General features: G+C 36.7%; 1 protein-coding gene across 1 annotated transcript in view; it reads right to left on the bottom strand.

Annotated features, from left to right (window-relative positions):
• Nucleotides 1-13,122, bottom strand: part of LOC308224578 (connector enhancer of kinase suppressor of ras 2-like) — a gene marked incomplete at both ends in the record, with an annotated part of 189,371 nt that overhangs the window by 83,091 nt on the left and 93,158 nt on the right. Inside the window, 2 exons of the mRNA XM_080624676.1 lie at nucleotides 7,736-7,855; nucleotides 12,392-12,433. Coding sequence (XP_080480802.1) covers nucleotides 7,736-7,855; nucleotides 12,392-12,433 — 162 coding nt within the window. The remainder of the gene's footprint in view (nucleotides 1-7,735; nucleotides 7,856-12,391; nucleotides 12,434-13,122) is intronic.

Below are 13,122 nucleotides of genomic sequence, written 5' to 3'. Positions count from 1 at the left end.
ACTGGCACAGGTTAGCAGAACCTCTCAAAAGTTAAAATTGCTCAAATACATACACAAAGTAGCCTTTAAAAGTGGGTCATTTTCATCAAACTTCAGTTTAAAAATTATATACTCTGTTTTATAAGAAATGTCCAAACCTGCAAAATGTAGTCATTTAAAGAGGTGTTAATTCTGTGAACCCTGAAAAAGTATTCACAGTCTGAATTAGGCAGAAAAGCTGGAACTTTCTTTCAATTTAATGGGCTATTTGCTATCTCTTTGCTCATCATTGTTTCATTCTGTTTCCACTGATATAAGCATTTTTAATGGTTAATAAGACTAAAAAAAAAGGAAATATATTTTGATTATTTTTTCTGTCAGATAATGTAATTGCCAGGCAAATACTGATTGAATACCACAGCTGAAGAACAGAAGCAGCAAGCTTATTTTCCCCAAGCACAGATATGAATAGCTGAGTAGATCCCGTTGTGACAACTGTGACTGCTTCTGGAACTGTTAGAGTTATTTTATTTACAGTTACTTTCTATTTATCTGTGACTTAGAGCAGTTATACTGATTCAGCATATTCAAGAACTATATTCTTCTGTAATAATGTATTTTATAGCATAAGCATAATCTTTAATTAACCTGTAAACTAATTTATTAAAAGAGGATCCACCTATTTGCTATTGTGATCCTGTTAATGTCTATTTACAAAATAAATGTGGTGGAAATGAAGCTATACTCTTGTAAGCCGATTATTCTCAAATCACTCTTTACACAAACTGCTTGCTAACTGTTTTATAAATTTCAGCCATATAAGCTGTCAAAGCAAAAGAGCAGAACCATCAGCTAGGACTAAATAAGAAGAATGTTTTGTCAGGGGGTTTCACAGACAAAAAGCACATAAATGAGGGAACTTCCGAATCCTGGAATCCATCCTAGGCTCTGGATGGGAAACTTTCAGTGGGAAGTGGCTTTTTTTTCTGGTTGTTTTCCACCTCCCTCTTTCTTCTGGTCCTTCCTCTTCAACATGAATGGCTATCCCTCTCAAATAAGTTTATATCCCCCCCAGCCTTTCCATTAGCTCTGATCTCCCCTTCTGTGTTCAGCGCCAAACCCCAGACTTACTACAAGTTTTTTTCCTACACACATCCAGCCCTGGAATCACTATGCAGACAGAACGGATAGAACTCATCTGCTTTAATAGTGATATCCAAAGAATATTTTGTCACTTCAAGTTACTGGGTTAGAAATAAATAGTTGCTCTTTAATATGTGATATGCTAAATGTGAAACTCCAAAGAATTATGCTGATATATGAGATGTGCCACAGGACACAGAAATGTTTCACAGGCTGTTATATCAGGAATCTGACTGTTCCCAAGTAACTCTGTCACTGGCTTCTAATGAGAGTGTCTTGAAAGCTTTTAATTAAAATCTGACCTTTGAAAACATATGGGAAGAAACCAGCCATTTAAAATTCCATTTTGAAGAGACTATTCCCCAGAAAATGGTATTTCTAGTTGTAAGCAGAATTTTCTTGAAAATTTCTTGCAGACATCTGCAAATGACAGCAGTGTAATTTTATGTGTCAACAACTATACCCAGGTTAATTCATAGATATTCCAGATAATGTTTGAAGAGCTTTGAATTTCACAATAAGACTAAACTCTTTTGGTATAAGCATTTCTGGCTCATAATTCCAACACTTCCGTGTAGGCCATTATTGCTTTCTGGGTAACAATGACCTATTTTCAGAGAGTTCGTGTTTTCGTACTGCTTTTTGATGAAATACGACAAAATACATGTGCGTGAAAAATTCAGGGGTTTAAAACTACAGTATAGTGGTCTATGTGTCTTCAACAGCACTTTTAGAAGGACAGGAGTGCAGGCTCAACTTTTATAACACAATGAAACATCAATAGCCAAGATTCAGGTCTGTAATGCTAGAAACTACCAGGGAACAGTTACACCCCTTGATCTTTTGCCCCAAATGTAGAATGGTTCTTTAACCTTGTTTTAAGTATCAAATTTGGACAAAGGCATATAAACAACTGACAAGATAGCCAGATATATACGTACATACATACATATATATATATATATATATGTATAAACAAACTGACAAGGTAGCTTTAAGAAGGTGCCTGGAAGAGTTTTCACTTAAATTTCACGCCTTTCTTGAAATCTTTTTTTGATCTACCTCATATGCTGCAGTCCTTTGCCCACATTTATACTAAATGCCTCTACTTTCTTTCCTGCTATACAGTAGCATTTTTTCTTCTTCTTCTACATAAGCAGGATTTGGTTTGTTTTAGCTTTTCGGTCCTTCTTGAACTTCCTGCCCCCCCAACTTAACCAGACATTTTAACTTCTTTTTTTTCCCCTTAAGTCTTTAAAATACATTCATCTAACTCAAAAGAGAGTTTATTCTTGTTTCTTATGTTCCTTTTACTAAATCTTACCTAAATAGAAACCCATAAACAGCAAAAAAGGTAAGCTTTGACAACCTTTTTATGTCAAGTATGATGGACGCTTAAGTTTCTCTAAGCCTTTAAAAAATAATGTGAACTAACAGTCAGACAGACATGAGTATTTCCACAAAAAAAGCTGCCTTCATATTCTACTTTTTCTTCTTGCATTCTCTTGCAGTTGTTTTCTTGTACAAATGGAAAGATTGGTTTCCATCACCTTAAATTACAAATTCCACAGAAAGAGAAGTACTATTTGAAAGACTAACTGTACATTAGATAGATGAATAACCCTTAATAAAGAAAGGGTTTAAAGAAAGGGTTTGTTTGTCTCTTTGGTTTTGGGGTTATTTTCCAGTGATACACAGCTGGTCTTATAAAAATGTTTATTCCCACAATCTTTGCTTCCCTTAAATCATTAAATGAAACTGGAAAAGTTCCCTCTGCAGAAAAGTTAACAAGGCTGTGGATAGAAGTAGTGTATCTCTCAATTAAAGGGTGACAGGTTACACTGTTTCTATCAGCAGCAGGAAGCTCAGACACAAGAGACAACAACGGGGGGGGGGGGGAATGAAGAGGAATAATAGTGCTACTGGATTTGAGAAGCAAAACATTTCTCAGACGTCAGAAAATACAAAATCAAACAATAAAAGCCCAACAGCCTTCCTGGTTAGAATTTCCTGCTTAAGGGTAATCATTAATCTCCTCAAAGAAGATTAAAGTTGCATGTACACATACAGCACATCGAGGTCAGAACATTAAGAAAAAGTTTAGTCTGAAATAATACTAGCTCTAATAAAAAGAAATCTTCCACTACTGACAATCCCCGATCATCCAAGAATAGGAGAAGAGAAAAAAGCCCCAAACCTCCAAAACTCCTCCCTGCTCCCATCCCAAGAAGTCTCCATACCCATCACCTCATACAAAACACTTTGTTCCCTTAGCCTGTTTTTGATTATTTGACACTAAAACTTCCATAAGGAAGATTACCATGCAGTGCAAAGAAAGGGAAACCTATCTTTCTCTAAGCAGTAAGAAAACATTTGTAAATATAAAAACAACCCAGTGTCCTTCGTTATGCTACAAATGACACTAGAAATAACACAAAGAATTAAAAAACAAAAAGCCAAGGAAGGGAATTTTCTCAAATCACAATGCTGAAGTTATTCTATTCTATTTCATAAAAACACCCGTATGCATGTTCTCTTTCTGTCAGAGCTAATAGTGCTTCTCACAGCCTAATACTTTCTCAGTACAGGAGTTTATTTCAAGTTTGTGAAATTGGCTGTTTGAAACATGCTTTGCTTTCCAGACATCTTATTCAGGCTGATCATGCAGTACACATCAGATGTAAATGGTATTACCTTATCCAGCACTACAATTCAGAAGAAAAAGTGTTTTACAATCTTTAATGTTATTTTAAAACGAAATAGAAAATATATGGAGGGTGTTTCAGTATTTGCCACTGAAAATTTAGTGGCTAAATAAAGAAAAGAGGAAGCAACTAGACTGACATGTATGATGGGCATAGTCAGTGAAGGAATGGGAAGAGAGAGGAAAAATTCCAGTATGTTTCTGGAAGTAAACAAATGCCTGCAGAGATCAGGATACTAACACAGTCATCAGAACTTGGAATGGAACCTAAAATGTGTGCTTCTCAATGCAAATTCTGCATGGCAAAAACTGCCATGAAACTACCAACAGAGAGTGTGTTCTGGGCAATGTGTGAGGTAAGACTCTCTTCTTTTTCAGTCTGGTTTATAAAAAGAGTTAAAAAAAAACCCCACCAAAACCCCCCCAAAAAAACCCCCAACTATTAAGCTCATAAAAGCATGGACATAAGGTTACAAAATGCTGGAAGTGCAGATAAACATTCAAAGGACACACAGATCCTTTGTGAAAATGCTTATGATCCAGAATTTGCTTAAACAATTAAACACAGGCACTGCCCCACAGGAGTTCTGACTCTGTGCAACTGCATGGACTTGGGCCTGGAAATTAATCCAGTTTCTGTGTAAGCCTTTGCAATGTCTATAGGATTTCTGGCTCATGTGTTGAAGAAATTAGAAGGCATATAATGAAACCAGTTTGCAAACGGAGTTTTGAAAAAAGACAAAGACTTATAATTAAGTCAACTGAATATCATTCCAGATAACGCTGTTCTTATATAAATCTGAGTAATTTACACCATGCTTTTCACCAATGGCAAATAGTTATGTCAATTTTCTAGGTGCCAAAATGTATGAATCTCAAGCTAGAGTTCTCAATAGCTCTGAAAACCTTAGCTACACTTAAAAGCAAGAAAGACTATGTGTTAAACTTATGCTCTAAAAGTAACAAGTGTTCTGAACAACTGTGTGGTGGCAAGCTTCTTCTGAAAATAGATTTTGGGGGATTTTGACCCAAATGACTCTGCTAGATTCCTGTCCATAAATCTAAAATTACAAAGTTACAATTACAAGTGTGTTGTGAGGATGAATTAATTGGTGTCTGTGAAGCACTCAGTAAGGCCATATAAAAAACCCCAAACCCAAGAACTCACAATGAAATTAGTAACTCAAAGGAATGCAGAGCTTAGCTAAAGTGTGGTAAATAAGACCTCAACCCCTACACTGAATGATAAGGATAAAAATGGAACTCTGAATACATTCCATTCAGTGAATAGCACTCATTTTTCTCTTGAATGGAACAGAGATCCTGTGGAAAAAAAACCCTGCCATACAATCATGAGAAAACCATTTGTAATTCATTACTCTGTTCTATATTTGATTCTGATTAATGTTTTCTTTTCCTTTTCACGTGATTTTTCTTTTATTCCCATTTATAGTCCTTTTTCATATTTTCTTCTAAACAGAACACAGTGTCAGCAAAATTGATTATAAGGAACTTTCCAACCTAACATGTTACAGCGCCTTCACAATTAGGCACAGAAAATGCCGTCATTCACCGTGATTTCACTTCTTCTTAAAGAAAAAGAAGAAAAAGGAAAAAAATAGTCAGGCAAATTTGATTGCAGTATTTGTTTCATGTCCTCTGTCAGCAGTGCCCATTTACTGGAGTTTTGTTGGCTATAGATTTATGCATGCACTGTGGGTGAAGACTAAACCATGGTTGTTTCACCCAGTGATAGAGTCTAGTCTACAGCATAATCACAGCATCAGCCCTATCTGCCTGATGTCCTGTAAGTAACGAGAGTGGTGTGGAGGAAAGTGTGGACCACATGACAAGCCACAATGATACAGTCAACAACTCTCATCTTGACACTCACACCTTAAAGGTTTAAATCATACTCTGATATTTTATGATAAAATGTTTAGAAAGTATATTATTCATTCGCAGGGGCTCTGGAAAGACACCTGCCTAATATTACACGTTTTCAGCTCACGACCAGACATGCCATTTTTGAAGTAGGCTGCACTCTTTCTGTCCTCCAGCAGTCTACACCCCTGTCCTAGATCTAGAGCTATCACTGAACAGGGAATACTAGCACTGCCAAGCCCTGCTTGTTATACTGCATCATCTCTGAGGAAAAGGCATCTTATCTCTGTTCACATTCTCTTCAGCACTGAGAGTGACCTTTCCTCTAAGTAGACCAGCAGAAATACATTACAGTTCTTGATAGAAAGGAAAGCTACACAGAGATCCAGACTGCTAGCATACAGGATGTATTAGTCCTAATGTGAGTCGAAAGCACTGACAAACTTACAGCATATATACTACACAAACTGTAAATGACCTGGTATTTCTGGACACCCCTGCACTAACCCAGAAATCAGACCAAGAGGGGAAACTAGGCCACAAAGGGAACACATTTGGCCACTGGGATGCAGGAGCACAGCAAGCAAATTATATCTGTCTGCAGGATTACATACTGGGCTTTGCATCTGTGGTGCCACAGAATTAAAATTAAATGCGGTTTATACTGTTGTAATGATCTTTGTTCACTTAATCTAAGAATAAAGTAAACTTTTGCAGTCATACAAAACCTCCTCATGTTATTCAAATTCACCATTCTCAAATTAATATGCACACCTCAAAATTATGTTCTTGTAACTTTGATAGGATTTGCATTCAGTTCACGCTATTTAATGTCAGAACAAAGAGTAAGATACTGAAATGATACACCACATCTCAACTAGCAGAAATTTAACTGTAAAACACGCTGAACTGCAATCAAGAAACATGCCAGAATGCCTATAGTAACACTCACATGTATTTTATTTGTTAAAGCTGGGATATTTGGCACATAAGTCTTATGGTTACCAATTACTCCTTTTTTTCCTCCTCCAGCTGCTTCCACCAACCCAGGAACAACATTCTTGGATACCTCCTCTTTAGGGGTTGGGGGGGAGTAAACCCAAGAAAACCAAACCCGAACCCTGAGAGGGCAGCTGGAGACATTATATGAGATTGTACTGGGAAAAGCATTCTGTCTATTGAGGAGAATGTGCAAGAACATCCTCATGCCAGCAGTCCTTACGCTTTAGCTTTTATTGAGGTACTAGGTTCCCAAGCACAGCCCCTATCCTCCTGCAGTCTACCCATAGCAGAATGCAAAGGAAAGGACTACTGAGAGGAGACAGAAATCTTTAACCACTGCCCCTAAAACATCACAAAAATGCCTTGTTCAAAATATGTAACAGTACATTATTGTTTAAGAGTGGTAGCCAAAGAATTATTAAACTATTACCTCTGAAGAAAATGTTAATGGTGTGACCCATTTTACCACAGAGCAGCTGTGGCATTCAAAAGACACCTGACTAGTCTGCTCAGTGAACAATAACTTATGAGATTCCCTTTTGTTTCTGGGCTGATACTTCTGAAAGCTTTATTTGAACTGAATACTTAGGGAGGCATATAACTATTTTTGTGCAAGCCCAAGAAACATATCTTCCACTAATCATTTTCAAACCACATTAACAATATTTAGTTCATTTTATTTGTATATATATGTATTTGGGGATTACTTTGGTACACGCCAAAACCTGCAATATGGCTATCAAATGGCTATAACCTTTCTTTAGCTGCTCATGTAGTTACCAGTTACACTTGAAGACCTAGGTGAAAAAAGGTTTTAATTACTTAAAAAAATACAATTCCTTTATTTAGATAAATGTTAATTAAACCACTTTCGGAAATCTGAACCAGTTTACCAAATAAGTAGGAAACTGCATGTAAATACATTCTGATTTCATGATAAATCAAGAAAAGTTATCACCCTGAAGAACTGAGGCTTGTATTCTGTACTCTAACAGGTAAACTTTAAACTGCTTTGCTACTTACCAAACCCTCACTGGGCATAATGCTGGTGAGATGAACTACCTCAAGATGTGCTGACTGTGACACCAGAGAATCAGATGAGAGCGAAATGATGTGGTCACAAATCCCAGACAAGGTTTTACACTACGAAGAAAAACAAGTCAATATAATTCCTCATATTAAATTGAAACTACCAGTGAAGAAGTTCTTATTCTGAGAACTAATTGAGAATAAATAGATAATTTTACTTCTTAGCCTTGTAAAACTACAGGTATATGATAGTCCAGAACAGGAAGTTAAGGGAACAGAAAATATCCATAAATTTCAAAAAAGTTTACATGAATGTACATGCATGTTCTTCTGATCAAAAGGTTTTACTGTGCACTGAGAACATCTGTGTATCTGAACTATTTTCTCAACTCCAGCTACACATAAAACCAGAAACAACCTGATGAACTTCATCCTATCTGTCATTATAATGTATCAGTATAAATACAGTGGAAGTCAAGTGAAAAATGTCAAAATAAATGCCTTACCCACCAACTCAATAATCTATTTTGGCTACCAAAAGAGCAACCTTACCAGCAGTGATCATTAGGTGAATTCTGCAGTAAACAACTTAGAAAGTGTTTTCTTTGTTAAAAATTACATTGACAGAGGACTGCCTTATTTAACTAATTTCCTGAAGTAAAATTCCTATGCATCTTTGAACACATCCTTTAACTGATACTCTGGATCTCTGCAACGGTGCAACAATTTTGTTATCCTGCCTTCCAGCTAAAGATCTGAAAATCTTAATGCCAATCCACACAAACACCTTCGAAGTAGGAACTCCATTGCACAGTATTACTGAAAGATTAAACATGTCTCTCAAAGGCAAACTGTAACTATATGGATTAAAAAGGAGTCAATCTATACTCTTGGAGAATCTTCATATATAAAGATTGATTCCCAAGTTTGCATGCGTTGCTTAAAGCTTTCGTTCAAAGAGACTACGCCTAAAAATATTTGAAACTAATCTGAAAGTGAAAGCATTCATATGGATGAATTTCTGGATGTTCTTCCAGTCAAAGTTGTGCTGTATGCATCTCTTTTCCTTTGCGGACTATACTCTCATTTTCCCTAATTACAGCAAATTCTAGTGAAATCTCTTCAGGGAAGTTTTATTTCAGGCATTTACAAAAGCATGAAGACTTCTAATAACTCATTTGACATTATATATATAAGTTAAACAAATAAAGCTGTCACAATGGATAAATTAACTGCCTGAATTTAGAGATTATGTTTCCATTCACTGTATAGTTACTCATCTGGAAATCCAAGAACAGCTCTGGAGTACTGGATGTGGCATTTGTATTCTGTACCAGTTGCAAGATGCGAAGTCTCCCATTCAGATATGCATGACTGCACCTAAAGGTCATCATTACCCAAAATATTTCTAGTAGTTTCAGCTTTGGGACAGAACCCCTAAACAAAGCTTTAGGTCCTGTCTTCTCCCACCAGAGACATAGAAACTGGCTTGTTCAAAAAGTGTACCCTACTGCTTACTCTACATATGAATTCATGTTTGACCCTGCCTGTGAGTATATGCTTTCATCCAGCTTTTTAATTAGGCATATCAAAACACTATGATGATTTCACACAGAAGCCCTCTCTTATGCCTTAACGTTTAAGATCATATGTATAGATTAGATGCAGACTAAATCCCAGACACATCACTTTCTACTTTCTGATGTAATTCAAATACTTTTTCAGTAAACAAACTTTGGAACAAAATAAACAAAGAAGGTTTCAGTCAAATTTACTGTTATGAATCTGTAAGATCTCCCTATGATTCAGAAAATCAAATAAAATCTATGTAGGATTTTATCATGAGAAAAAGATTCAAGAAAACTGTATTACAGTATTTAAAAATATCAGTTTGCTGCAAAAGTATTTCAGCAGATACAAGAGAGGCCTGACACCAGCTGTAAATAATGCCAAGGCCAGGGTCAGGAAGTAATGTTTGGTATGGACTATCAACATGGGATGATACACCAACATATGCTAAAGTATTTTGGGCACTGAAAAAGAGGGAAGAACCAAAGTCTTGAGTACTAGTTCTGAAAGCACACAGAAGCAAAGTGCACACTCTCCAGATGGCGCAATACTACCGTGCTTCAGAAAATCTCAAAGGAGAAAAGGGTTCTTCAAGAAGTTCAGTACCTGTTGCAGAGGAACTTTCCATACAGTTTTACAGGTTGTTCAACACCAACATTCTTTTGTTAGACTTCCTTCACTGGGCCACGCCAATAGACTCTCTAGGTAACCACTAAGTCTGGAACGAGCCATACAAACTTCTATGTCACAAAAGGTTTTTTTAAGTATGGCAGCTACTGCTTGGATGGTAGAACAGATATAGTTGATAAACTGTATGTACTGCTGAGAGAAAGAACTAGCAGGTTGTCATTTATTTATTATGAGAGGCATACTATATTAGTCTAAAGAACTGAGGCAGTCCCAATAACCACATTTGCTGAACGGATATCCGAAAAAAAAGAAACCTGACTCTCCAACATGCAGTTTAGAGTGATCCTGAAGATGACTCCTTCCTAACTTGTCTTTTCTCATAATACTTGATTGCAGAGTAGACACAGTCCAGTCCCATGACTACTGAGGGAATGGCATCTGTGCCCTGTGATCACAGCTGAGAACATTCTCCCTCAGTGTGGAGCTATTCCAAACAAATCTACACTTCAGTGAATATCTCCAGTAGCCAATGAAGAAGCTCAACCATCGATCATCATTCTATAAATCTGTATTTACTTCTAAGTATACCTTTCTTAATATCTTTCAGAAATAGAACAAAAGGCCATGTGGTATTTAAGACTTATAGATTCTCATACAAATGTAAATTTTTACCTTAGAGCATCAAAATTATTTTTCTTATTTTTTATTTATTTTTATAAATATAGAGACCATAAAAGAAATTAACCGTTTATAAAGCTTATTCTTTAATTCGGTGTCCTTGAAATAATTTTTAATACTTTTTTTTTAAAAGATGCTGCTAGAAAGATGGTGATTCTTCTCACTTCACCCAGAGTTATGATGATAATCAGGTCACTTTTTTTCCACTTAAACTTGAGAAGAAACTTCTTCTCAGTGAGGGTGACAGAACATTGGAACAGGCTGCCCAGGGAGGTTGTGGAGTCTCCTTCTCTGGAGACATTCAAAACCCGCCTGGACACATTCCTATGTAACCTTATCTAGGTGTTCCTGCTCTGGCAGGGGGATTGGACTAGATGATCTTTTGAGGTCCCTTCCAATCATACTGTGATACTGTGAATTCTTAGAGCCAGGATGCTCTAGGTCAGGTAGTTTCACATGATTTTGCTCAGGCTAAGATGAGTTCTATTGCCTTGGGATTTAGGCTCCTTAAAGTTCATCACACTCTCACTGCTGAGCCTGTGGAAGGCTTAAAAATGGAAACTTCTTTCTCTTCACTTCCATCTTTTCAGGTTACCATCAACAAGAGGTAGAAAAGTCAAAAGTAATATTTGTGCTAAAGGTGTATTTGTGAAAGTCATATGCAGTTAGAATCGTGAGTTAAAAATGTACATATATGTATCTATATATACATAGATGCACACACACACTCCAAATCCCAGAAGATTTCAGGTGCTTTTAGAAGTCCATTTCAGAATCAGGTAGGCTATTTCAGAATAGTAAGTTATTTTCTGAAAGTCACTGCACGCTTTCTGAATTTAACAGCACATAAATGTTTTATGACATATTTTAATCCCCGCTGGAAGCAGAGTATGTGTAAAAGGTTTGGGGGTTTTGTTTTTGTTTTCCTGCTAAAATGAGGCAGGCACTTGGTTAGAGCTTGTCAAAAGCTTATCTGATCTTGTAAATCCTTTGAGATTTCCCTTTCACCATAGCATTTAACTCTGTCTCAGTCAGTACAAGTTTTCAGTGCCAGTAAAATATAAAGGATTTGAACTTTACAGGCCAGTATCTAATCAATAACCTTATATAAGATTCTTCCATTCCTCTTCATCACTGCATTTTTTGTGTGCACACTGTGTACCAAGGGCTCAGTGTGACAACTAGTGAAGGCACTCGATCTGAGTGATCCATTGCTGGAATTCCATGCCAGCAATCCTAATAGGTGTATTATACTAGTAAGAGTACTGTGAAGCTTCTAAAACAATCTAAGAGCAATGATTATGCATTTGCAATTAACTGTAGTTATAACAGGAATATAGGAACTGTGTCAGGGGAGTGAGAGGGCGTATCTGGTTTTGCCTGCTAAAATAAACAGGTGTAGGTATTATTTTATTACTATTGTTTGGGTAGGATCTCCATTTCTTTATGTTGGTGTAAAAAAAGACATTTTAGAGTGTTAAATCTAGAGTACTGGGGCAGTCAGTAAACTGGCTGGTAGGAAGCAGAGCTAAGTTTTACTAAGGCAGTTTCAGGCAGGGTCACAAAACATGTAAGCTGATCTCTCTCTTGCTGGTCTTGATCTTATTTAAGAAAACTTTAAAGTTTTAGCAACTGTTATAATTTATCAGAAGCTGTGTCAAACAGTAAGGAACTTTACTTTTCTATAGTAGCTTTAATTCTATTTTTTTAATATCAGTTAAGTAAATGTGGTAGGATCAGAGAAGAGCAAAGCAGAATACTTAGATTACTTACCACATGAAGAATTTTATTTTCTGTTTCATACACTGTACAATCCTGTGGTAAAATAAACAAAAACCAATAAGTATACGTTATTTTAGATTTCCTGTGAAGAAATCAAAGGCGGCTTTATGCTGATAACTATCTCTTACAGAGGTTCATGTAAAGACAAATGAGCTCTTGAGTTTGTCATGACCAAAAGGTTACTTTACAGCCTCAGGACACTTGACTTCTCTTGTGGCTAGTTAACCTCAGGGATCTATTCGTCCCTTGACAGTCCTGAAACTCGTGATCAATACTAGCAACAATATAAATGTAAGCAGGGGGGACAGATTCATGATAGTGAGAAAAAAGTAACTGGATATAATTAATGCGGCACGTCAGATTTTCAGTGATGTGCAGAGCAAGAGCTACACTGCCTGGCCTTAAATCAGGCAGAATGTTTGTTACCTGTCGCACAAGCTGTGTGGGGTGCAGTCATGTCAGACCTATCACTAGGTAGATTGTGTTACTACTATAAAGCACGGGAAGGAAGAGTAAACAGACAATGTCTGACAAGCACAATGCTAAAAATGTTAAACATTGTGTGTCCATTCTGTCCATCTTTTGCTTCAAGGCCTGACTGTCTACACTGTGCACAAGGGACAGAAAACAGCCGTGGTCCCATCTGCTTGCAGAAGTCACATAGCTGCTTGAGCTTTGAACTTTGGAAAGCACAAGCCACACCAAAAAGGGATGAGAAAGGA

Source organism: Psittacula echo (assembly GCF_963264785.1).
Source record: "Psittacula echo genome assembly, chromosome: 8".
Taxonomy (NCBI): Eukaryota; Metazoa; Chordata; class Aves; order Psittaciformes; family Psittacidae; genus Psittacula; species Psittacula echo.
This window is presented reverse-complemented; position numbering and strand designations above follow the sequence as displayed.